At 43.2% G+C, this 24,167-nt stretch overlaps 1 protein-coding gene across 3 annotated transcripts in view; it reads right to left on the bottom strand.

Annotated features, from left to right (window-relative positions):
- GVQW3 (GVQW motif containing 3) overlaps window positions 1-24,140 on the bottom strand; it is a 33,411-nt gene extending 9,271 nt beyond the window's left edge. The window contains exons 1-2 of one of the 3 annotated variants that reach the window (XR_008538097.2): window positions 22,465-24,140; window positions 1,622-1,706 (exon numbers count right to left, since the gene is read on the bottom strand). Coding sequence is in view for 2 of the 3 variants with exons in the window: in XM_016921641.4 (XP_016777130.1) it covers window positions 22,908-23,540 (633 nt within the window). In the remaining variant the exon portion in view is untranslated. Of the gene's footprint in view, window positions 1-1,621; window positions 1,707-15,217 lie in introns of those variants that run through there. The other 2 variants (XM_016921641.4, XM_024347360.3) reach the window with 2 other exon arrangements.
- Between the last annotated feature and the right edge of the window lie 27 nt (window positions 24,141-24,167).

The following is a 24,167-nucleotide window of genomic DNA, read 5'->3' as shown; positions in this document are numbered from 1 at the left end:
GACTCCATGCCAAATACATACTGTGCTTTCTATGCACATGGCAGACCCTGTTGACTGGCTACCCCAAAGCCATTTGCTCCTTGTTACCTACCACTGCAGCTCCCTTGGGCCAATGAGATTTAGTAGAACTCTGCTGGGAGTTACTGGGAGAGCTTTTGCTTTCCTGATGAAACAGGACTGCTGAGTCTGAACTGTCCGCACCTCCCAACCCCTGCCTGCCTTGAACTTGGAGGTGAGGGCAGGGTGTCACAGCCATCTTGTAACCAAGATGGAAAGACCAAAGGAGCACCTTTGGAATTCTTATTATGCCAGAAAATAACTACCTATTTAAGTCACTGTTAGTTATCATTACTTACAGCTAAAAATATTCCAATATACATGCATAAAAAGTGTCCACACATAAACAATGCTCAATAAAGGGTAGCTATTTACACTCATTAAAGTCCCCAACCTATAGAGACTTGAAATGCCTTCTTTTTCTTCAGTTAGACTCAGTCACCCCCATTGATCCCCTGCACCTTTGCAGGGCACCTACTCAGGACCAGGCTTTGTGCAAGATGCACAAGGCAAGAGGCGCCCCCAGTCTAAGGAAGGAAGTGAAAAGCCTGACAGTATGCCAGTCTCTGCTGAGACATTGCCCAAACCCAGCAGGACTCAACAGGTAAGTCCTGCCATGGCCTGGGCTTCCTCCTTCTACCTGATGTGCAGGACGCTTGGTATTCCCCTTCACTGCCCACCTCCTGCCTGAGCTTGGAGATGCTTCTGGGTGGTGGAGGAAATGCTTATTGACTTCCACATCTTTCCAGCCAAATGCTCCTACCGGGGGGTCCCAGGCTCAAGAGAGCCCGGCTTCACCTGCTTGCCGTCTACTCCCATAGGAAACAGGAGGAATCTTTTTCAGAATATTTGCTCCAGCAAAAATTGTCCATCAAGGCTAACAATGGAGAGAAGGCAGAGATACTGAGCCACCTTTTAGAAGCCTGGATGTCCTGTATGGGATTTTATAGAGAAGCAGATTGAACACAAAACCTATTTCCGCACTGAAAGTTCTATGGCTTTGGCAGTTTAGACAACCTTTCTGAGCTTCAGTTTTCTTATTTATAAAATGGAGATGGCTGGTCCAAAGGTAGTGAGTTATCTCAATCAATTGTTCACAGTCAGTCACAGATTGAACTCCTCGTTCTATTCCTTCCCTCTTTCTCACTACTGAACTTAACTAGTCTAAAATAAATAAGTAAATAAATAAACAAAATGGAGATGTGACAGCCAATTTTATATGTTCACTTGACTGGATCATGGGGTACTGAGATAGATGGGAAAACATTATTTCTGGGTGTGTCTGTGGGGATGTTTCCAGAAGAGATTAGCATTTGAATTGGTAGACCGAGTAATGAAGAGGCACCCCTCCCTAATGTGCATGGACATCATCCAATTCATTGAGGACCTGAATAGAACAAAAAGATAGAAGGGCAAATTTGTTCTCGCTTCTTGAGCTGTGACATCCATCTTCTCCTGCCCTTGTACATCAGCACTCCTCGCTCTTCGGCCTGTGGACTCGGACTGGAATTTACACCATTGAACTCCTGGTTTTGGCTTGGCATGGTGGCTCATGCTGATAATCCCAGAGCTTTGGGAGGCCAAGGTGGGAGGATCCCTTGAGACAAGGAGTTCGAGACCAGCCTGGGCAACATAGTGAGGTTCCGTCTCTACAAAAAATAAAAATAAAAAATTATTTGGGCATGGTGGCACATGCTTGTAGTTCCACCTACTCAGGAGGCTGAGGCGGGAGGACTGCTTGAGCCCAGGAATGCAAGCCTGCAGTGAGCTAAAATCGTGCCACTATACTCCAGCGTGGGTGCCAGAACAATATCCTGTTTCTAAACAAACAAACAACAAAACCCACTAAACTCTAGTTCTCAGGTCTTCGTCTTCGGGCTTGGACTAGAATGACACCATTGGCTTTCCTGGGCTCCAGCTTGCAAATGGCAGTTCTTAGGACTTCTCAGCCTCCATAATCACAATAAATTATATGAAAGAATAAATCTATTTACATATATCTCCTATTGGTCCTGTTTCTCTAGAGAACCTTGACTAATACAGGAGATAATGTCTACCTCCAAGGCCGGGAGTGGTGGCTCACGCCTGTAATCCCAGCACTTTGGGAGGCTGAGGCAGGCGGATCATGAGGTCAGGAGTTCCAGACCAGCTTGTCCAACATGGTGAAACCCTGTCTCTACTAAAAATACAAAAATTAGCCGGGTGTGGTGGCGTGCACCTGTAATCCCAGCTACTCAGGAGGCTGAGGCAGGAGAATCGCTTGAACCCGGGAGGTAGAGGTTGCAATGAGCCGAGATTGCACCACTGCACTCCAGCCTGGGTGACAGAGTAAGACTCTGTCTCAAAAATAAATAAATAAATAAACAAACAAATTAATAAATGTCTACCTCCAGCCTAGGCAGCATGACAAAATTCTATCTCTACAAAAAAATACAAAAATTAGTCGGGTGTGGTGGTGTGTGCCTGTAGTCCCAACTACTGGGGAGGTTCTGAGGCTGGAGGATCAATTGAGCCTGGGTGATTGCACCACTGCACTCCAGCTGGGGTGACAGAATGATACCCTTTCTCAAAAAAAAATTAAATTATATTAAGAAAAATAAGTGTCTACTTGACAGAATTATTGTTTCTCATCTGGCAACTTCCAGAAACATGATCAGCTACACTAATGAAGATGGGTCTCACATCACACTCCTTGCTACAGACACATGGAGGTGCTGGATGAATTATAATGCAAATCTTTTTTTTTTTTTTTTTTTTGAGACAGAGTCTCACTCTGTCATCCAGGGTGGAGTGCAGGGGCACAATCAGGACTCACTGCAACCTCTGCCTCCTGGGTTCAAATGATTCTCCTGGCTCAGCCTCCTGAGTAGCTAGGATTACAGGCATGCACCACCACACCCAGCTAATTTTTGTATTTTTAGTAGAGACAGGGCTTCACCATGTTGTCCAGGCTGGTCTCAAACTCCTAACCACACGTGATCCACCCACCTCAGCCTCCCAAAGTGCTGGGATTACAGGCGTTAGCCACCATGCCCAGCCTAAAAATGTTATTTTTTATCGCTGAATTTGAAAAATATAAAGAGAAATTTGTAGACATCAGAAATGAAAAGGGAGCTCAAAGGCAGGACAGGGTACAGCCAGTGCCTAGGCAACACACAGGGACCTCAGACTTAGATATATATCCTGAGGGCTGTGGGCTAGGGTTTCACTGCACACTAAGGAGTAGGAGATAGGGCTTAAGTTTCTGCCAGGTAAGCAAGTTGGAACTGAGATAAAGCCCTGAGATTGGAAGCTGGGCTTCTTCCATGAAAAGGAGACTGGAAAAGCTGTACCCTGGCGTTAGAGAAGTTGCAAGAAAGATTGATCTTTGAAGAGGCTGTGGGTGGGGTAATAAATAGCATTTACAAGAAATAGAAACCCCAGTCTCTGCCACATGCAAGATGGGGAGTTTGAATTTACTTTACCTTTAGATGCAGGCACCCATTGAGATAAATTCTTTCTTTTCTTTTCTTTCTTTCTTTCTTTTTTTTTTTTTTTTTTTTGAGACAGAGTTTCGCTCTTGTCACCCAGGCTGGAGTGCAATGGTGCAATCTCAGCTCACTGCAACCTCCGCCTCCCAGGTTCAAGTGGTTCTCCTGCCTCAGCCTCATGAGCAGCTGGGATTACAGGCATGCGCCACCATGCCTGGCTAATTTTTATATTTTTGGTAGAGACAAGGTTTCACCATTTGGCCAGGCTGGTCTCAAACTCCTGACCTCAGGTGATCCGCCCACCTCAGACTCCCAAAGTGCTGGGATTACAGGCGTGAGCCACCACGCCCGGCAAGATAAATTAACACAAAAATTGGTCCAGATCATTAAAATTCACAGGTTAGGCTGGAGCAAGACCCATTAAAACTCTTAGGTTTAGGCTGAAGCAAATCAAAATACCTCGATAGGGATGCTTGACAAATTTATTAGAAAAAAAAAATATCCTGAGGAAAATACTCTCAGAAAGTAACAAATCACATGAGGAAAAAAAAGATCAAAATAGAGAGTCAACAAACAAAACAAACTAGAGATATGAAGGGTAAAAATGGAACCACCTGAAAGAGACTATGAAGTAAGGATGATTAAAATAGAGAGATAAGAAAGTGTAGAAGCCTGGTCAGGCGCAGTGGCTCATGCCTGTAATTATAGCACTTTGGGAGGCTGAGGTGGGCAGATTGCTTGAGCCCAGGAGTTCAAGAGCAGCTTGGGCAACATAGTGAAACCCTGTCTCAAAAAAGAGAAAAAAAATATATATATATGAAAATAGAAGCCATAATAAAGGAACAGAATAGTATGGAGGAGAAAGAGTTGGGAAATTTGAAAAAGAACCATATAGAACTTCCAGAAATAACATAGTTACTAAAATTAAAGACTCAACGATGAGTTAACCTACATATTCGAGCTAGCTGAAGAGGGAATCTGAAGAAACATTTTGAGGACATGCCCCAAATGGAGTAAAGAGAGATAAAGAGAGAAAACCCGAACAAGAATTTAAGAGAAATGAAGAATAAAAAGAGAGAGCCAAACAGATGTCTCATAGGAGCTCCAGAAAGATTTAACAGAGGGGCCGGGTGCAGTGGCTTATGCCTGTAATCCCAGCACTTTGGGAGGCTGAGGTGGGCGGATCACCTGAGGTCAGGAGTTCGAGACCAGTCTGGCCAAATGGTGAAACTCCGGCTCTACTAAAAATACAAAAATTAGCCAGGCATGGTGGTGTGAGCCTGTAATCCCAGCTACTCGGGAAGCTGAGGCAAGAGAATCGCTCGAACCCAGGAGGCAGAGGTTGCAGTGAACTGAGATTGTGCCATTGCACTCCAGCCTGGGCCACAAAAGTGAGACTCCATCTCAAACAAACAAACAAACAAAAAAAGGGCCAGGCAGAGTGACTCACACCTGTAATCCCAGCACTTTGGGAGGCTGAGGCAGGTGGATTACCTGAGGTCAGGAGTTCAGGACCAGCCTGGCCAACATGGTGAAACCCTGTCTCTACTAAAAAATACAAAAATTAGCTGGGTGTGGTGGCAGGCGCCCATAATCCCAGCTACTTGGGAGGCTGAGACAGGAGAATTGCTTGAACCTGGGAGGCGGAGGTGGCAGTGAGTAGAGATCGTGCCAATGCACTCCAGCCTGGGTGACAAGAGGGAACCTCCATCTCGAAAAAGAAAAAAAAAAAAAAAAAAAAGAAAGATTTAACATAGGGAATGGTGGAAAATCATTATTTAAAATATTTTGGGGTTCTTTAGAGAAACAGGAAACAGAACCAACAAGATCCATGTGTGTGTGTGTGTGTGTGTGTGTACAGAGAGAGAGAGATTTATTATAAGGAATTGGCTCATGCAATTACAGAGGCAATTACGGAGGCTGAGAAGTTCCAAGATCTGTACCTGGCAAGCTGTAGACCCAGGAGAGCCAACAGTGACTTTCCAGCCTGAGTCCAGAGGTCTGAGGAAAAGGAGAGCCAGTGGTGTAAGTTCCAGTTCAAAATCCTGCAATCTTGAGACCCAAAAAAAGAGCTGATGTTTCAGTTTGAGTCTGGAGGCAGGAAAAGACTGATGTCCCAGCAGCCAGGCAGGAGGAGTTTCCTCTTACTTGCGGGAGAGTCAGCCTTTTTGTTCCATCCAAGCCTTCAACAACTGAATGAGGCCTGCTCGCATTATTAGAAAGGGCAGTCTGCTTTACTCAGTCTATTGATTCAAATGTTAACGCATCCAGAAACACCCTCCCAGACACACCCAGAATAATTGTGTGACCAAACATGTGGGCACCCCGTGGTCCAGTCAAATTGACAAATAAAATTAACCATCATGAATTATTGATAATTTCCCAAAACTGGAGAAACATACGAAGACAGTAAATAAACAGTTCAGGCATGGTGGCTCACGCCTGTAATCCCAGCACTTTGGGAGGCCGAGGTGGGTGGATCATTTGAGGTCAGGAGTTGGAGATCAGCCTGGCCAACATGGTGAAACCCCATCTCTACTAAAAATACAAAAATTAGCCAGGCATTGGGTGGTGCACGCCTGTAATCCCAGTTACTCGGGAGGCTGAGGCAGAAGAATCGCTTGAACCTGGGAGGTAGAGGTTGCAGTGAGCTGAGATCGTGCCACTGCACTACAGCCTGGGCGACAGAGTGAGACCGTGTCTCAAGTAAATAAAAAATAAATAAATAAATAAATAAATAAATAAATAAATAAATAAATAAAATAAAATAAAATAAAATAAAATAAAATAAAATAACATGACTAGTCGCATACTGATTAAACTGCAAAACCACAAGGCAAATATAAAAGTCTGCAGTGAAAAGGGACAGATTATCAAAAGGAATGTTAACTACAATGAAATCAGCTTTCTCATCAGCAACAATGAGAACCAGGAGACAGTAGGATAATATCTTCAAAGTGTGCACAAAAAATAAATCTCAAACCAGAATCCTATACACAAATTAGTAAGCGACAGCCAAACTTTCAGACATTTTCTGATGAACAAAGACAGTTAGTTTACCTCACAGAAACCTGCTGAAAGTATTTTAACACATTAATAGATATACTTCTATAAGAAAATTGAATTCAGGCTGGGCATGGTGGCTCACACCTATAATCCTAGCACTTCAGGAGGCTGAGGTGGGAGGATCGCTTGAGGCCAGGTGTTGAAGACCAACCTGGCCAACATAGCAAGACCAACTCCATAAAAAAACAATTGTTTTTTAAAGAAAATTGAGGCCAGGCACAGTGGCTCACACCTGTAATCCCAGCACTTTGGGAGGCCGTGGCAGGCGGATCACCTGAGCTCAGGAGTTCGAGATCACCCTGGGCAACATGGTAAAACCCCATCTCTACTAAAAATACAAAAAATTAGCTGGGCGTGGTGGCGTGCACCTGTAGTCCCAGATACTCAGGAGGCTGAGGCATGAGAATCACTTAAGCCCTGGAGGCAGAGGTTGCAGTGAGCTGAGATTGCGCCACTGCACTCTAGCTTGGCAGCTTGGGCTATAAAGTGAGACTGTCTCAAAAGAAGAAAAAAAAAGAAAAAAGAAAATTGAATCCAGAAAGAAGTAACATGTAAGGTGTGGGATACAAGTGAGGCACTGAAGCTAGCTCTGATCAGCCCAGATAGCAGACTGCTAAAACTTCCAGGAATTTTGAGAATTGGTTGTTACACACAGTCATTTTCTTTCTTTCTTTCTTTTTTTTTTTGAGACAGAGTCTCAGTCTATTACCCAGGCTAGAGTGCAGTGGTGCCATCTTGGCTCACTACAACTTCTGCCTCCTGAATTCAAGGGATTCTCGTACCTCAGCCTCCCGAGTAGCTGAGACTACAGGCACAGGCCACCACACCAGGCTACTTTTCATACTTTTGTAGAGATGGGATTTCACCATGTTGGCCAGGCTGGTCTCAAAACTCCTGACCTCAGATGATCCACCCGCCTCAGCCTCCCAAAGTGCTGGAATTACAGGCATAAGCCACTGCAACCAGCCTATTTTCAAACATTAAATTATGTAAACTTACAATTAAATGAATCACTTTAAATATAAAGGTCAAAAATCCTCACAATGCATGCCTTCTTAATTATTTTACCACATTATGCTATCAACCATGCAACTTTTATTTGTATCTCCTGTGTTTATACAGTAGACATACTATAGAATGGTGTACTACTCTGCATCTGTTCCCAATTCTACATTCAATGATGCCACATTGGTAATTTGAATATTTACACTCTAGAAATTAACAAATGTTACAAATCAGAGATCCCCAACCCTACCAAGTGAAAACTGGTGTTAAATATTTACCAGCATACCAGTGAATACAAGAAATAATGAATTACTTATGAATACCACTCCTAGGTGTATACCCAAGGGAATTAAAAACGTATGTTCACAAAAACCTTGTACATGAGCATTCATAGCAGTATTCTGCATAATAGCCAGAAGCTGAAAACAACCTAAATGTCCATCAGCTGATAAATAAATAGAATGTGGTAGATTCACACAATGGAATGTTATTCAGCCATAAAAAGGAATGAAGGGGCTGAGTGTGGTGGCTCATGCCTGTAATCCCAGCACTTTGGGAGGCCGAGGTGGGCAGATCATGAGGTCAAGAGATTGAGACCATCCTGGCCAACATGGTGAAATCCCGTCTCTACTAAAAATACAAAAATTAGCTGGGCGTGGTGGTGCGCACCTGTAGTCCCAGCTACTCGGGAGGCTAAGGCAGGAGAATCACTTGAACCCTGGAGGTGGAGGTTGTGGTGAGCTGAGATCACCATTGCACTCTAGCATGGACAACAAGAGCGAAACTCCATCTCAAAAAAAAAAAAAAAAAAAAAGGAATAAAGGACTGACCCATGCTCCAACATGGATGAACCTTAAAAACATTAGGCTAAGTCAAAGAAGCCAGACATAAAAGGCTACATATTATGATTCCATTTATATGAAATCTCCAAAATAGGCAATTCCATAGAAACAGAAAGTATATGAGTGGTTGCCAGGGGATTAAAGAAAATGAGGAAACTGCTAATGGGTAGGGGGTTTCCTTGTGGAATGCTGTAACTGTTCTAAAATTAGTGGTGATGGTTCTACAATTTTGTAAATATACTAACGATTTTATTGGATATGAATTATATTTCAGTAAAAAGAGAGAAAGATAGGCAACGAAGCCGGTATGCAGGTTTATAAATCTAAATAAACACTGGCTGTTAAAACATCTAATTTGAGCCCAGGCATGGTGGCTCATGCCTGTAATCTCAGCACTTTAGGAGGCCAAGGTGGGATGACTGCTTGGCCCCAGGAGTTCGAGACCAGCCTGGGCAACGTGATGAAACTCTATCCCTACAAAAAAATACAAAATTAGCTGGGTGTGGTGGCAGGCACCTGCAGTCCCAGCTACTTCGGGGGCTGTGGTGGGAGGATCCCTTGAGCCCAGGAAGCGTAGTTTGCAGTGAGCTGAGATTGTGCCACTGTACTCCTGTTGTACACTGGGCAACAGGAGTGAGACCCTGTCTCAAAAAATAATAATAATAATAAAATAATAATAATAATAATAGCAGCACAGAAACGTTAAAAGGATGGGAAAATATACTAGGCAAATGCTAAGCAAAATAATGCAATATTGACAGATTTTAAGCCAAAAATAATTACTAGGGATAAAGAATCATATGATAATGATAATGATAAAAGGAAAAGTTCACCAGGAAGATATATCCCAGAACCTCTGAGTACCACCTGGCAACATTGCTTCCAAATATACAAAGCCCCCTCAAGTCTTCAGCATGCATGTAAGGAAACTACCAGAGGCCAGAGAAAGAACTGCCTAAAAGGATTAGAAGGAACCATTTTTGGAGATCACACAGGTCCACTTCCTATTCCTAACATCTAGAGTGGCAAGACATATTTCATAAGGTTTCGGGTGCCCTCCACACTGGGGCAAAATTAGCCCTAGACTAATATTACTATGGTCTCATCTAACAAAGCTTAAAAGTAATAGCCAAAAGCTATTTCCAAAAATCAGTCAAATGAAACCGAGGGAGATAGGTAAAATTGATAGATAAGGTCATTAAAACTATTATCACTGTATTCCATGTGATCAATAACCTAAAGAAAAAATTGAGCTTGTTAAGTAGAGACATGGAAGATATCAAAAAGACCCAAATTCCAGTAGCAATACACTCACTGCCCATATCTTGCTTTCTGAACACCATTCTCCAATAAAAGGAACCAGGGCTAGACAGAAATCGAGAATAGAGAAATGGCTGGTCACAGGTGTGGAGAGGCAAAAAACAAGATAATCTTGGAGCATATTGTAGTACCAGAAGGTAAGGATCTGCTAAGAAAAAACAAAAGGTTGGAAGCACATCAAAGAGACACAGAAGCCAACCTGAAAAAACATCCAATGGCCAAAGCTGGAACAACTTGAGCAACAAAATAAGTAACACAGTATGGGATTATTACACAAAATATAAAACAAACATACAGGAGTCCAAACATATCCATAGAGATAGAAAGTTGATTCATGGGTGCTGGGGCCAAGGATGAGAGAGAATGGAGAATGACTGCTTAATGAGTATAGGGTTTCCTTTTAGTGTGATGAAGATGTTCTGAACTAGATAGTGGTGATGGTTGCACAGCATTGTGAATGTACTAAATGCAACTGAGATGCACACTTTAAAGTGGTTAAAATGGTGAATTCTGTCATGTGAATTTTACCACAATAAAAAATTACCATAAAATCCCTTCTTTCATTCGTCTATCAAACATTTATTGAGCAGTTCCAGGCAAGGTTTATTCTGGATGCAGGGAACATGGAACAATCAGATGTGGGTTTGGCTTTTAGGAGGTCCTGGGCTAGTAGAGAAGAAAAACATCCTGCAAACAACAAAGTTCAGTTAAGTGTTACAGTTTTCTTGACGTCAGAATGTGCATTGCTACAACGAGATATCATCTCACCCCAGTTAAAATGGCTTTTATCCAAAAGACAGGCAATAACAAATGTTGGCAAGGATGCGGAGAGAAGGGAATCCTCATACACTGTTGATGGGAATGTAAATTAGTACATCCACTACAGAGAACAGTTTGAAGGTTCTGCAAAAAATGAAAAATAGAGCTACCATATAATCTAGCAATCCCATTGTTAGGTATATACCCAAAAGAAAGCAAATCAGTGTATCAAAGAGATACCTGCACTCCCATGTTTTTTGCAGCACCATTCACAATAGCCAAGTGTCTGTCAACAGACGAACAGATAAAGAAAATGTGGCAGATATACACAATGGAGTGCTATTCAGTCATAAAAAAGAATGAGATCCTGTCATTTGCAACATCATGGATAGAACTGAAGGTCATTATGTTAAGTGAAATAAGCCAAGCACAGAAAGACAAACCTCTCGTGTTCTCACTTATTAGTGGGAGCTACAATTAAAATAAATGAACTTATGGAGATAGAGAGTAGAATGATGGTTACCAGAGGCTGGGAAGGATAGTGGAGGGTGGGGTGGGGGGAAAAGGGGATGGTTAATGGGTACCAAAAAATAGTTAGAAAGAATGGACAAGATCTAATATTTGATAGCACAGCAGGGTGACTATAGTCATAATAATGTAATTGTACATTTAAAAATAACTAAAGGAAGGCTGGGCGTGGTGGCTCACGCCTATAATCACACTTTGGGAGGCCAAGGCAGGCAGATCACCTGAGGTCACAAGTTCAAAACCAGCCTGGTCAACATGGTGAAACCTTGTCTCTACTAAAAACACAAAAATTGGCCAGGTGTGGTGGCGTGCACCTGTAATGCCAGCTACTCGGGAGGCTGAAGCACGAAAATCGCTTGAACCCAGGAGGTGGAGGCTGCAGTGAGCCAAGATGGTGCCACTGCACTCCAGCCTGGGTGACAGAGCAAGACTCCTCTCAAAAAAAAAAAATAATAATAATAACTAAGAGTATAACTGGATTGTTTGTAACACAAAGGATGAATGCTTGAGGTGATGGATACCCCATTTACCCTGATGTGATTACTATACATTGTATGCCTGTATTAAAATATTCAATATACTCCATAAATATATATATATACCTGCTATGTATCCACAAAAGCTAAAGCTAAAAAAAAAAAAATTAAAGAATGTGTATTTTACGTGGTGGTAGGGGAGGGTGGCTGCCTCACTGAGTGGGTTTGTGGGTGGTTGGGGAGAACAGCAATGGTGAGGCTGAGGCTTGAGTCCAAAAGGGGAGTTTCCCAGGTGGATGGCAGCAGAGAGGGATTCCAGGCACAAAGTGGGGCATGATTGAGCAAGCTCAAAAAGTTGGTGTCCAAAAGTCTCCAGTTTTCAGCAAACTCCAAGCCAAATAGCACAGGAGCAGTGTAGGGGATGGTCTTCAGACAGTGAGGTGAGAGGTGGGTGACCACCCCTGTCCAGTTGCAGTAGGCGACAGTAAGAGATGTTAGGGAAATCACATGGACCTGCCAGGATGTCAGGGTCAAAGAAAACATGATTCCAAGATTGGGCCACTGGGTGGGTGGTAGATACTGCCCATCCCTAAGGTGAGCCTACAGGAACATTCTGTTCAGGAGAGGTCAAAGTAGAATAAAATACACAGTCCCCTAATTGTATCCCCTTATACTACACCCATCACCTCATTTTATGTATTCTACAATTTTTAATTTTTTTATTTATGCATTGGAAACCAACTTCCCTTTTCCTTGGGCTTCTTGTTTTCATGTTTGAAATATATGTTACTATGGAAATGTCATGGTACAGTATAGTGGCATTTATAAGTGAAGTGTAAAGAATTTTCAGAACATCTAGAAACATAAGACTGGGGTTTAGGGATATAAGTCCTAATTATGTGATAGCATTCATGACTTCAGACACTGTGTCATGAATATAAGCATACTCAGAAATTTGAGACAGCACAGAGGAGATAGTTGAGAGTTTTATTAGGATTTATGTGCCCAGATTTTTAAAAACGTGTATGAGAAATATTAAAAACACAAAACATAACACACTACTTGGGAAGAACATCTGGAAAAAATGGATGACAGAATGCCAACATTTACTTATGAATACACACCTCTGGAAGGACCAGGGGACCTGGACACCCCAGAGAAATGTGGTAAAACCCTCTGCACCACTTTCTATGCTATAAATATGTTCCTTAAAAATTGTATGTAAATCAACTGTTAGTAAATCATTTGTTAAATACAAGGGTGAGCATGATTTTAAAGATATCATAAGAATGTACATTTTAGTAAAGGAAATAATTACCGATGGAGTAATAGAAAAAAACTCATGGACTGAGCGAAGTTCAAGGTCCTTCATTATTATCCTGGCTCTGCCACCAACTAAATGTGTGATTCAAGAAAATCACTCAACCTCCCTGGGCCAATTCCCTCATCGAGTTTGGGTTGTAATTCTGAATTTTCACTTATTAGGTTCTTAATGCAAGGTACAGGGGTACTGGCCCACAGCCTCAAGTCCGGTTTCTTCTGAGAGGTAATGTTACACACTAAATCCTTGTGGACAGAGCTCCAGGCTCTCTTACATAAGAAGAGCTACAGTTACCATCATTCTGTGTTTTGCTTTACAGTCCACTGTCTCTTTTTCACAATCACCCTCAGTTGATGATTACAACTTTTTGTTCCAATTCTTTACAAAAGTTTGTTCCTTAGCTCTGTCCTCTGGGAAAAATTGACAGTCTAAGGTAGGAACCCTTTCTTGGTGCTCCTCTCCACCTCTGGCCCTTTCCCTAACCCACAAAGCTGGGGACTGCCCAAGGACAAGGGCTGTACTCTGTGCCTAGTGCAAGCCCAGGCTCGAAGAAGGAATTCAGTAAATGACCGTTCACTGATTTTTGTTTGTTTGTTTTTTTGAGACAGAGTCTCACTCTGTCGCCCGGGCTGGAGTGCAATGGCACGATCTCAGCTCACTGCAACCTCCACCTCCCAGGTCCAAGTGATTCTCCTGCCTCAGCCTCCTGAGTAGCTGGGATTACAGGCGTGCACCACCACACCCAGCTAATTTTTGTATTTTTAGTAGAGACGGGGTTTTACCATGTTGGCCAGGTTGGTCTCGAACTCCTTACCTCACGTGATCTGCCCGCCTCAGCCTCCCAAAGTGCTGAGATTACAGGTATGAGCCACCGCACCCAGCCTGGCTGGATGTTTTTGAAGGAGGAAGCTGAGGCAAGGAGATGGGTCTGATGAAAGACCCGAACTCTAGGAGTGGACTTCTGGCTGCTTCTTTAAACATTTCTAAACTTTCCAAATTTTCTACAATGGACAAAAATATCAAAACCGCAAACCATTAAACTCTCCTTTTCCTGGCTTTCTGTCAATGCCCTGGTCTCCCATAAATAATGCAGTAGGCAGTTTCCTTCTAATACTGCAAACTTTGCTCAGTGCTCCAGCATTTGGCCCAGGACATAGGGCACACATCTTTTCTTTAAGAGAAACAGCCGTTTCGGTCTTCTGGTCTGTTTTGCTTAAATAGCAATGACACTATGCATTTGTCTTTGTGGACCTAACACCTGCCATCCCGCCCCAGGCAAGGACTCCTGCCAACTGGCTCCAGAAAAGGTCATTTATCAACAGTGTTTAGGCACCACCTTGATTAATCTGCCATATAGGAAGTACAAAACACCACTGTAAGAATTCTTTTGTCTTCTTAAGCAGAAACAGGTTTAGGCCTTAACTGGCAAGAGATAGAAAGCAACCAGTCAGGCTTCTTGCCGACTACCACCACGTTGTAGGGTAATTCCGGAGCTGTTAGGAAGCCTCAAGAAACAGAAGAAATTATTCTCTATTGGGCACGTACTCCATGCCAGGTGTTGTGCTGTGTGCCTCGTATACACTGTTTAATGTAAGCCTCACATCTAATAATCACTATCTAACATAGATACTTTTACTAATTTTTATATATATATATATTTTTTTTTTTTTTTTTTTTTTTAAGACGGAGTCTTGCTCTGTCACCCAGGCTGGAGTGCAGTGGCGCGATCTCGGCTCACTGCAAGCTCCGCCTCCCGGGTTCACGCCATTCTCCTGCCTCAGCCTCCTGAGTAGCTGGGACTACAGGTGCCTGCCACCGCGCCCAGCTAATTTTTTTCGTATTTTTTTAGTAGAGACGGGGTTTCACCATGGTCTCGATCTCCTGACCTCGTGATCCACCCGCCTCGGCCTCCCAAAGTGCTGGGATTACAGGCGTGAGCCACCGTGCCCAGCCTACTAATTTATCTTATTTCTTGTCTGTCTCCCTCACTGAAATGTGTGCTCACGAGGAGGAACATTTCATGGGGTCTTGTTTATTGTGTCTAGAACAGCATCATACACAGATAAGCACTCAATAAATATTGTTGAAATGAACAAAATGAACAACTCAATGAGATAGATGGCATTACTTCCCTTTTACAGATGAATTAACTGACAACCTTAGAGGGTACAAATGAACTGCCCAAAGTCACACAGCTAGTTAAGAAGCCAGAACTGAAACCCAAGCCTCACTCATTCATTCTATAGACCAGAGGACTTATACTTAGATCTTAAAGAACTCTTTCAGCTTGGCAATTATATGAGCTATAGGCCTATAAAATATGTATTTACCTTGTGTACTCATTTGGAGGTTTAAAATTTCACTGAGGAGACATTTAACATTTTTATAATAATCATTTTACTAAAGCAAAGATTAAGTACACATTTTCCCAACATAACAATTTCATCTATGGATAGGCATTATCTACATGATTTTTCATTTTAAAACCCCACAATGATTATTTTTCAGACATAAATAAAAAATACACTGGTTCTAGATGCCAACAAAATCACATTTGCAAACCTTAAGAGTTTGGTAAGTTACAACATTAAGATGACTAATGATATGTGTGCAGTATTCTCAGTATAGAATACCCAAAATTCCCGTGTACATCTGCGTTGCTTGAGTGTCCCAGTATGGGAGGAGGTAGACTTGGCACATCGAAAGCCACTGCTATACTAAAGAATCATACAAAGTCTCAGAGATTCTTTAGAGAATCAGCTATTATAAAATCCATCTTGATAATTCATTTTGTGCGAGAATGTGAGAATGAAATGCAAAGGAGGTTAATTTTACCCAGGAGAGCATTCATATCCTTTTCCACTTGTCAGAATATACTTGATTCATAAGTGGTCTTTTACCGACCTACGACTACATCACAAGAGCATGCCACCCACGGTGTCTTCCCTTAACACTTTGTGTTTTTTTGTAGGGATTATGGTCACATAGTCACACGGTCCCTTCTCCTCCTGGGCAGGTCCTTTTCCCTTCTGTCCCAGCCTTGCTGCCAACACAAGATCATATAGCCTCTGTGTCCACCCAGCCAGTTAATTGTTCATGGACCAAACTAGTGATCTGGCCTCAATCTCTCCACTGCCAGCTCTAGATGCTATTGATTTTTACTGATAATATAAGTAATAATATACTGGAAACATTTTTTAAAGCATAAAACCAGGAAAACCCATAATCCAACTACCCAGAGTTTGCATATCCTTTCCATCTTTTTAAAAGTCATTTTTTGGATTTATACATACAATTTTATATATCACTCTTTTCACTTAACACTATAAGCACTTTGCCATGCTGTCAAATACTCTTCAGAAACATAAATTATAATGATGGCACAACAGTCTACTGGATAGTCATACTGTAATTTACTTAACCAATTTTCTACTGTTGGACTTTAAGATTGTCAAGCATTGATTTTGCCCACATTTTAGACTATTTCTTTAGGACAGATTCCCAGAAGTGGAATTGGAGGATCAGAGGATCTAAATATTTTTAAGACTCCTGATAGATATTGCCAAATTGCTTTTCAGAAAACCATTGCTAGTCTACACTTCCAACATTGCCAGTGTGTTTTTCTACCAATATAGATCTGTCTAAAGGATAATAAAATTTAAATGAAACACGCAGTCCTCAAATTATTAATGCAGCTGGAGAGGCATCAAGACCAGAGTGCAAAGGCATGTGGCAACGGTCATACCTATTTCCAGGTATGCAGTTAACAATGGGTTAGTGTGCGCACATGGAACAGAAATTTTGCAAGAGTGAAGAGTAATATAATTATATTTCAGACCATCTAATCCAAGGCCTGTGTCTATTTTGTCCACTGCTGTATCTCGGCACACAAGATAGCATCTGGCACATACAGCCACTCAATAAAAAATTGTTGAGTGAATTAACACAGAATCTTCTTTCAGATGCAATCTTTCAGCAGCTGTAGGGTTTAGTTACTCCTGAACTCATAGGAAACATGACTGGCTGGATCAGACACTGTTGTAATGGTCTGTTCAATGCTGAGATTCTACTACAACTTTGGAAAATCAGTTTAAATAAAGGTGACACAATAAAGAGCTCTCTAGGGGAAAAGACAAATACACTTACCTAAAAGGACAGATCTCAGCACCAGTTGCAAGGTGCAAATACACATATGTATCCGTAATACATATATATATTTGCAAGCATGCAAAAAATACATTTCAGTGAGTTTTGTCATCTCCATAGTACACACTTTAATAGGTGATAACATAAGCTTATTCAAATGCTACCCATGGTCAAATCATTTTTGGGACTACCTTCAGTTCATTCTATTATTGTTGGTTGCAGCTTGGCATCAGTTTCAGTGTTGCCAACACTGGTTTTGATATTTTACATGGGAATAATATAGGTGGTTTTATAATATCATTTTTAGTCAAAAACAGCACAAAATTTATTTTGTAAACCAGAATATTTCAAGGTAAAATAGCCAATGATTCAGCTTTAGTTTACTCTCCTGGCTCCACAGATTCCCTCCAATATTCCACAATTTCTTTTTTTTGTTTGAGACAGGGTCTCACTCTGTCGCCTAGGCTGTAGTGCAGTAGCACGATCATGGCTCACTGCAGCCTGGACCTCCTGGGCTCAAGTGATCCCCCTGCCTCAACCCTGCAAGTAGCTGGGACTACAGCCACGTGCCACCATGCCAGGCTAATTTTTGTATTTTTTTGTAGAGATGGGGTTTCACCATGTTGGCCCAGGTTGGTCTCTAACTTCTGGCCTTAAGCAATCTGCCCGCCTCAGCCTCCAAAAGTGCTAGAATTACAGACATGAGCCATTGTGCCTGGCCCACAATTTCTACAAATAAATTGTCAGACACTGCCAGATCAATGTGGCATTAATAATGTTATTGATGGAAAATAATCATCTGTCATTTTTATATACACACTTTATATACACTAGACTGGGGGTTATATCAAACTATAGCCCATGGGCCAAATCTGTCCTGCCATCTGTTTTTCTATGGCCTAAAAGCTAAGAATGTCTAACTTTTTTTTTTTTTTTTTTGAGATGGAGTCTCGCTCTGTTGCCCAGGCTGGAGTAGTGGCGAGATCTTGGATCACTGCAGCCTCCCGGGTTCAAGTGACTCTCCTGCCTCAGCCTCTCGGGTAGCTGGGATTACAGACATACACCACCACGCCTGGCTAATTTTTATATTTTTAGTAGAGATGAGGTTTTACCATGTTAGCCAAGCTAGTCTCGAAGTCCTGACCTCAGGTGATCCACCCGCCTCGGCCTCCCAAAGTGCTGGGATTACAGGTCTGAGCCACCGTGCCCGGCCTCTTTTTAACATTTTTCAATGGTTAAAAAAAATCAAAATAGTATTTTGTAAAAACTATATAAAATTCAAATTCTAGTATCCATTTATAAAGTTTTATTGGAACACAGCTGTGCTCATCTGTTTCTATATTAACTATGTCTACTTTTGCACTAAAATGTTTAGTGGCAAAAGAGACCATATGGCCCATAAAGACTCCTTTACGGAAGTCTGTTGACCACTGGACTATGCCCAAGTGAGTCCTTGGAGGGGACCCACTGGAGCTCCCCACTATAGATTTTTTGTTTCCGGATATTAATACTGGGAAAGGGGTGATTCAACTAGGACAGTATTTGCAAGAATCTGATAAGGGAGACACTGTAGAACATAAATACATGATGGTTACCTCAGAAAAGATATAAATGCCTGGTAAAATCTGGGTGGGCTGACTGAAGAAGAAGCAATTGGAGAATGCAGGGTAACATACACAATTTAGCAGCAAAGGTGGGCTCTTATTGAGTCACATGGGACCTTGCTGAGGCCCAATCCCAATGAGCCTAGTGAAACTCTCTGGTGATGATGTCTGCAAATAGCAGGGAGACTGAGCAGCATTTGTAATGCAATGACAGACAATTCCCCAATAGTACCCCATTCCTTTATTAGGTGTCCTGAAGTCATTTAGCATCCAGATTTATCCAGGCATTTCCAAAGGCAAGTCTAGACGTTGACTAAAAAATTGATCTGAAAAAAAGGTTCTGGGAAGGAAGCCCCAGGTAAACATTCTTCCCCAAATGATAACATTTCAATGAGGACTCAGTGAGGATCAGAATTCAGAAGATGGCAGAACCCTCCACATGTTTTTCTAAGTCACAGATTTGGTGAACATTTTATTCTTTCTCTTTTTGATCATCACTAGTGGGGCAAATGAGGCAAGGTAGGGTGGGGTGATGGAAGGGGAGAATTGCATAAAGTCAGTGTTAGGATGATCTGCCCCGGAAGGTATGTATTCCTCTTAGACGCTCAGCTGTGGCATAAAACATTCCATGTGGACTTTGAATTAGAAGGAGCGTGGGGGCGGGGACAAAGATCAACCTGAAAGCCAAACAGAGTCATTGACCGATGGTGTTAAGCTTGAGAAAGTTTGCAGATGGCCAGCTCTCCTACTGACATCCCACAGAAAGCCAGGCTTGATCTATTGTGGTTAGGTGGAGCTTCTCCTGCCAGGGAAAATACAGTTGCTAGGAGAATGGGCTTTGGATGTTACAGCTCTGAAGAAGTTTCATGACTCTTGCTACTAGAGGTAACCATATTGCCTCCTTGAGAAACTGGTGACACTGGGTGCCTCTGGGGAGTGCAACTGAGGGTGGCTAAGGTGCCCATGTCCCTTAGAAAAAACAAAATCAACACATAATTCCCCCATGTCACCCCACCCTGCTTCTTTAAGATAGGAAGGCAACCTGGGGCCAGGGCTGGAGCAGACAATTTCCTTACTCAGCAGCTGAAGCGGGGAGCTGAAAGAAGGATCCAAAAAATCAGAGAGAACAGTTGTAAGTTAAGTGGAAAACCATGACACAAAGGTCAATACAAGGATCAGCACACCAAAGTGACCAAAAGCAGCTACTGAAGATGTGACCCAGGACCAGAAAACAAAGCAACAAGGAAAGAGAGGAGTAAGAGCAAACTGTGGAGAATAAACTGAGAGGTGACTGAAAATAGTCAAGGACAAGAGCCTGGGGTGTGACGGACACATAGCTGGATGTGTGAGACTACGGGACCAGGAGCTCAAGAGGCCTAGGCAGCAAGGTGCAGGCCAGAGCAAAACGTGCATCAGCAATAAAATAGATTTGGTGGGTGGGCACATTAGGAGTACTCATATAAGAACTTTCCTATTTGGAGATGCCTAGATCATGCTCTACCCTTGAGTTTAGAAATTCTGAGCAGCCAAATGTGAATGGTTTGCTCTGGATAAGTCCTTTTCATTATAGCCAATTGGAACCATTTGAATTCACACTCCTAATTACCTGCTTCTGGTTGCTGTGTCTAAACCATGTCTGCACCAACATAGCTTCTGGTACTCTACACTCCACCATGGGTCTTGGTCCAGCATCACTGGCAGGGACACACCAGCCCTGTTCATAGGACTGGAATAAAATCCAGAAGTAAGTGGTCTCAGGACCTCTGTTTTATAACAGGTTAGAAACAACTCCTGTAGGTATGGTTGTGGGATCCTGGCCTGGGACCAGGAGCATATAAATCTGCAACAATTACCACTGGGTAGGCCTTAGCAAGGATTACTATGAGGTTCAGCAACAAAGCTGCAAGAACTAGTGGTGGGGACTTTGTTCCTAAAGTGCAGTGTCCCTGGTGCCAAGTGCTTGTGGGCAACCTAGAGCCGCATCTGATGTAGGAAGACTTCATTGTCCTGAAATGGAATGTCTAGAAACTGTTAAGGAGCTGGAGGTCTATAAGCTGTTGCTTGGTTTAAGAGTTTTCTTACACAGTATCTTCTCTTTGTGGGACAAGGTCTAGCTTTCAAGGTGCCTCAAAACTAACAGGTGTTGACCTGGCGTGGTGGCTCACGCCTGTAATCCCAGCACTTTGGGACGCTGAGGTGGGTGGATCACCTGAGGTCAGAAGTTCAAGACCAGCCTGGCCAACATGATGAAACCCCGCCTCTACTAAAAATACAAAAAATAGCCGGGTGTAGCAGCATACACCTGTAATCCCAGCTACTCGGGAGGCTGAGGCAGGAGAAACACTTGAACCTGGGAGGCGGAGGTTGTAGTGAGCCGAGATCGTGCCACTGCACTCCAGCCTGGGCAGCAGAGCAAGACTCCGTCTCAAAAAACAAAACAAAACAAAACAAAAACAGGTGTTAATGAGGAACTTGTAATTTTTGGAGGTGAGTAGAGAAAGTGAAAGAACAGCACTAAAAGTAACTGTGATGAATGAGTGTTGTGCCTCTACTATCAAGCAATATTGTTTAAGAGGAGCTGTTATATCTAAAAATCCTTGAGTAAAACAAAGACTGGCCAATTCTGTGAAATGCTATTACCAAACCCCTGCCCCTTGAATGTTTCCAGTCTATGTGGTATTACTTGGAACCCACTTGGGAAAAGTTCCATTCCATAAATCCTGGCAGAGGCAGGAAGAGAAGAGACAGAGTTTGAACTTGCAGAAACTGCTTGTTGGGGTCCAAATGGAAAATCAGATATCAAATTGGTTGTTACAAACCTATTCACAAACTCAGGGGAAGCAATTTAACAACAAGTGGCATAGAGTTGGAGGCCTAGGAGAGAAAGCAAATTATCCCAAATTGTTCATCTGCTGCAACACCATTATCTTCCTCTTTAAACTTTGTTATTTTAGCCAATAGTGTCATCATTTTCTAATTCCTTTTTTTTTTTTTTTGAGACAGAGTCTAGCTCTGTCGCCAGGTTGGAGTGCAGTGGCACAATCTCCACTCACTGCAACCTCTGCCTTCCGGGTTCAACAGATTGTCCTGCCTCAGCCTCCTGAGTAGTTGGGACTACAGGCGTGCCCCACCACGCCCAGCTAATTTTTGTATTTTTAGTAGAGACGGGGTTTCACCATGTTGGCCAGGATGGTCTCGATCTCTTGACCTTGTGATCCACCCACCTCAGTCTCCCAAAGTGCTGGGATTACAGGCGTGATTCACCACACCTGGCCAGTGTCATTTTCTACTGATGCAGGTTGGAAGCCTCATGCTGTTCCACCTGCCCCGGAAGCTTTCCCTAATTTCACAGCCCTGTCTCACCCATCCTCATGGATCCAGTTCAAGAACCATCTCATCCATGAAGCCCATCAGCCCTTGGAGATCTTGTTCATAACTTCCACATTGTCAATGCCCAGCAGTGTTCTAAAAACAGCAAGTTCTCAAAACTATAGGCATTAGTTACTAAAAACAGGCTGCTGTGTGGGAATCCGCACATAGGCAGCAGGCTCCCTTAATTCAGGGACTAGAGAGCCACCTGGTCTTCCTCCCCACACAACACAGCCTAGGCCTGGGTCCCCGGGTTTATATTTTCTAGCACCAGATCCTCCTCTTCCAACAGGGGTGATACCCAAATGAGTGGAGGTCCAAAGCATAGGACCAGAATGAAACAAACCCAGCTCTTCTGTGAGGTGTAGGCCTGTGAGAAGATCAGTATTGGTGGCCAACCCCTGATTCCTAAGGGTGCCTACTGAGTCATCTGGGCCAGATCAGCCCCTAGGCCCAGCACTGTTCAGTAGTACCAGCATGCTACTACCTTCTGTACCATACCTCAGGCCCTGACTGTGAAGCAGGCTGAAACTGTAAGCCTTCTTTTGGGGTCCTCCCAGAAAAGCATGCTTCCCTGGGCACAGAGATACAGATTCCAGGAGATCCTGTTCCTCTCTTCTCACTGGCATGATCCTCTGAGGCAGAATGTTGAGAACAAAGGAACAGGACAGCCACAACAAGCTAAGGTCTGGGCAGAGAAGAAATCCAAACTTGTTGAGCAAAAGAAATCAAGAACAAGCAAATACCAGAAGGGAACAGCCAAAAGTTTTTCAAAGTTATGGAGAACAGCAAGGAAAATGGTCCAAGAGTCCAGCAAAGAGTAATGAGGAGGGCCATGGCACATAGGGAGGAGTGGTGAAGACTGAAAAATAGGTGAGCAGCCAAAGAAGGTGCCTAACAGTGAGGCAGCATCCTAGTTCTGGTTCAGCTAACTCACATTCCTCTCACCATGGGGTGAACCAATTCTCAGCTACCCTGGGGGGAAGGCTTGTTGAAGATGACGCCTGCAGAAGCTGACTGGCAGAGTAGTGGACTCTGGGATGGGATACCGGCAGGGGCATTTCCCCACCAGCTTCACCCTGGAGATAACTCCATGTTTCAGAACCTGTTACCTTTTTCCTCAAACATGAGCTATTTTTCCTAGTTTCCTTTGAAAGATCGGACCGAAAGTCAAGTTTTCGTGGTTTAGGCTCACCCTTCAAAACACCCGAAATAACTTTTGCAGAAATCTTCCTCATGTTCAAGTTTTCTTTCAAAATGAGCCTAACAGTTTCTTTGTCTAAATTTAACTCTTCAGCCATCATCCTCACGGTTAACTGCCTGTTTGAACAAACCAAGTCCTTGACCTTCTGGATATTGTCATCTGTTCGGTGGGTGACTGGACGCCCACTTCGGGCATCATCTCGAACATCTTCCCGTCCTTCTTTAAACCTTTTGTGCCAGTCAAAAACTCTGGCCCTTGACATGACTTCATCCCCATAAGCTTCTTTTAAAAGATGGTGGGTCTCACTTGCAGACTTGTTCAATTTCACGCAAAATTTGATACTAATCCTTTGTTCTAAATAGCGGTCACTCATTCTGGCACTGAACAACACAGGAACGTTTAACAGGCCACGACTGTAAGGGAAAGACGGACAGATCAATCTTTATAGGGCTGCAGGTGTAATCATATCGCTCTTCTTGCTCTTCTAGAAGCCTCGCCGGGAAAGAGTAATTGCTTTTATGAATTTTTGTCCCTCAGCTTCCAGTCGAGGCTGGGGAGATCCGTTCTGGGAAGCCAACAGTGGCTGCAAAGCTGGGAAAAATTAAATCGCCTACAACCACGTCTGCATCAAACCAGTGCACGCACATCTGCCGAGAGTTTGCCAGTCACCAAGGTCGCTCCGATTCCGCGGCCCTTAAGGAGTATATGGCGAATTCTGCAAGAAAGGCCTAAGTGGTGGCAAATTAAGCAAGCAAGAAGAGATACATCGGTGATGTAACGTGCAAGCTCGCCCTAGATCTGCAGAAACCCGCGCACGCCAAACCTACCGGAGCAGCCCGGGAATCGCCTGCTCTAGCGTCCCGGGAGACAGGCGCGCATGCGCAATTCTCTCTCCCCGCGGATTAGACTGTGCGCAGTCGCACTGCGGCAGCGCGCGCCAGGTCCCGCCTCCGCCTCGCCACACCCCGGCAGGCGCGCTTCCTTGCGCGTGCCCGCCTGC

Source organism: Pan troglodytes, chromosome 9, assembly GCF_028858775.2.
Source record: "Pan troglodytes isolate AG18354 chromosome 9, NHGRI_mPanTro3-v2.0_pri, whole genome shotgun sequence".
NCBI classification, from domain to species: domain Eukaryota; kingdom Metazoa; phylum Chordata; class Mammalia; order Primates; family Hominidae; genus Pan; species Pan troglodytes.
The sequence above is the reverse complement of the archived record's forward strand: the minus strand, read 5'-3'. Positions and strand labels throughout refer to the sequence as shown.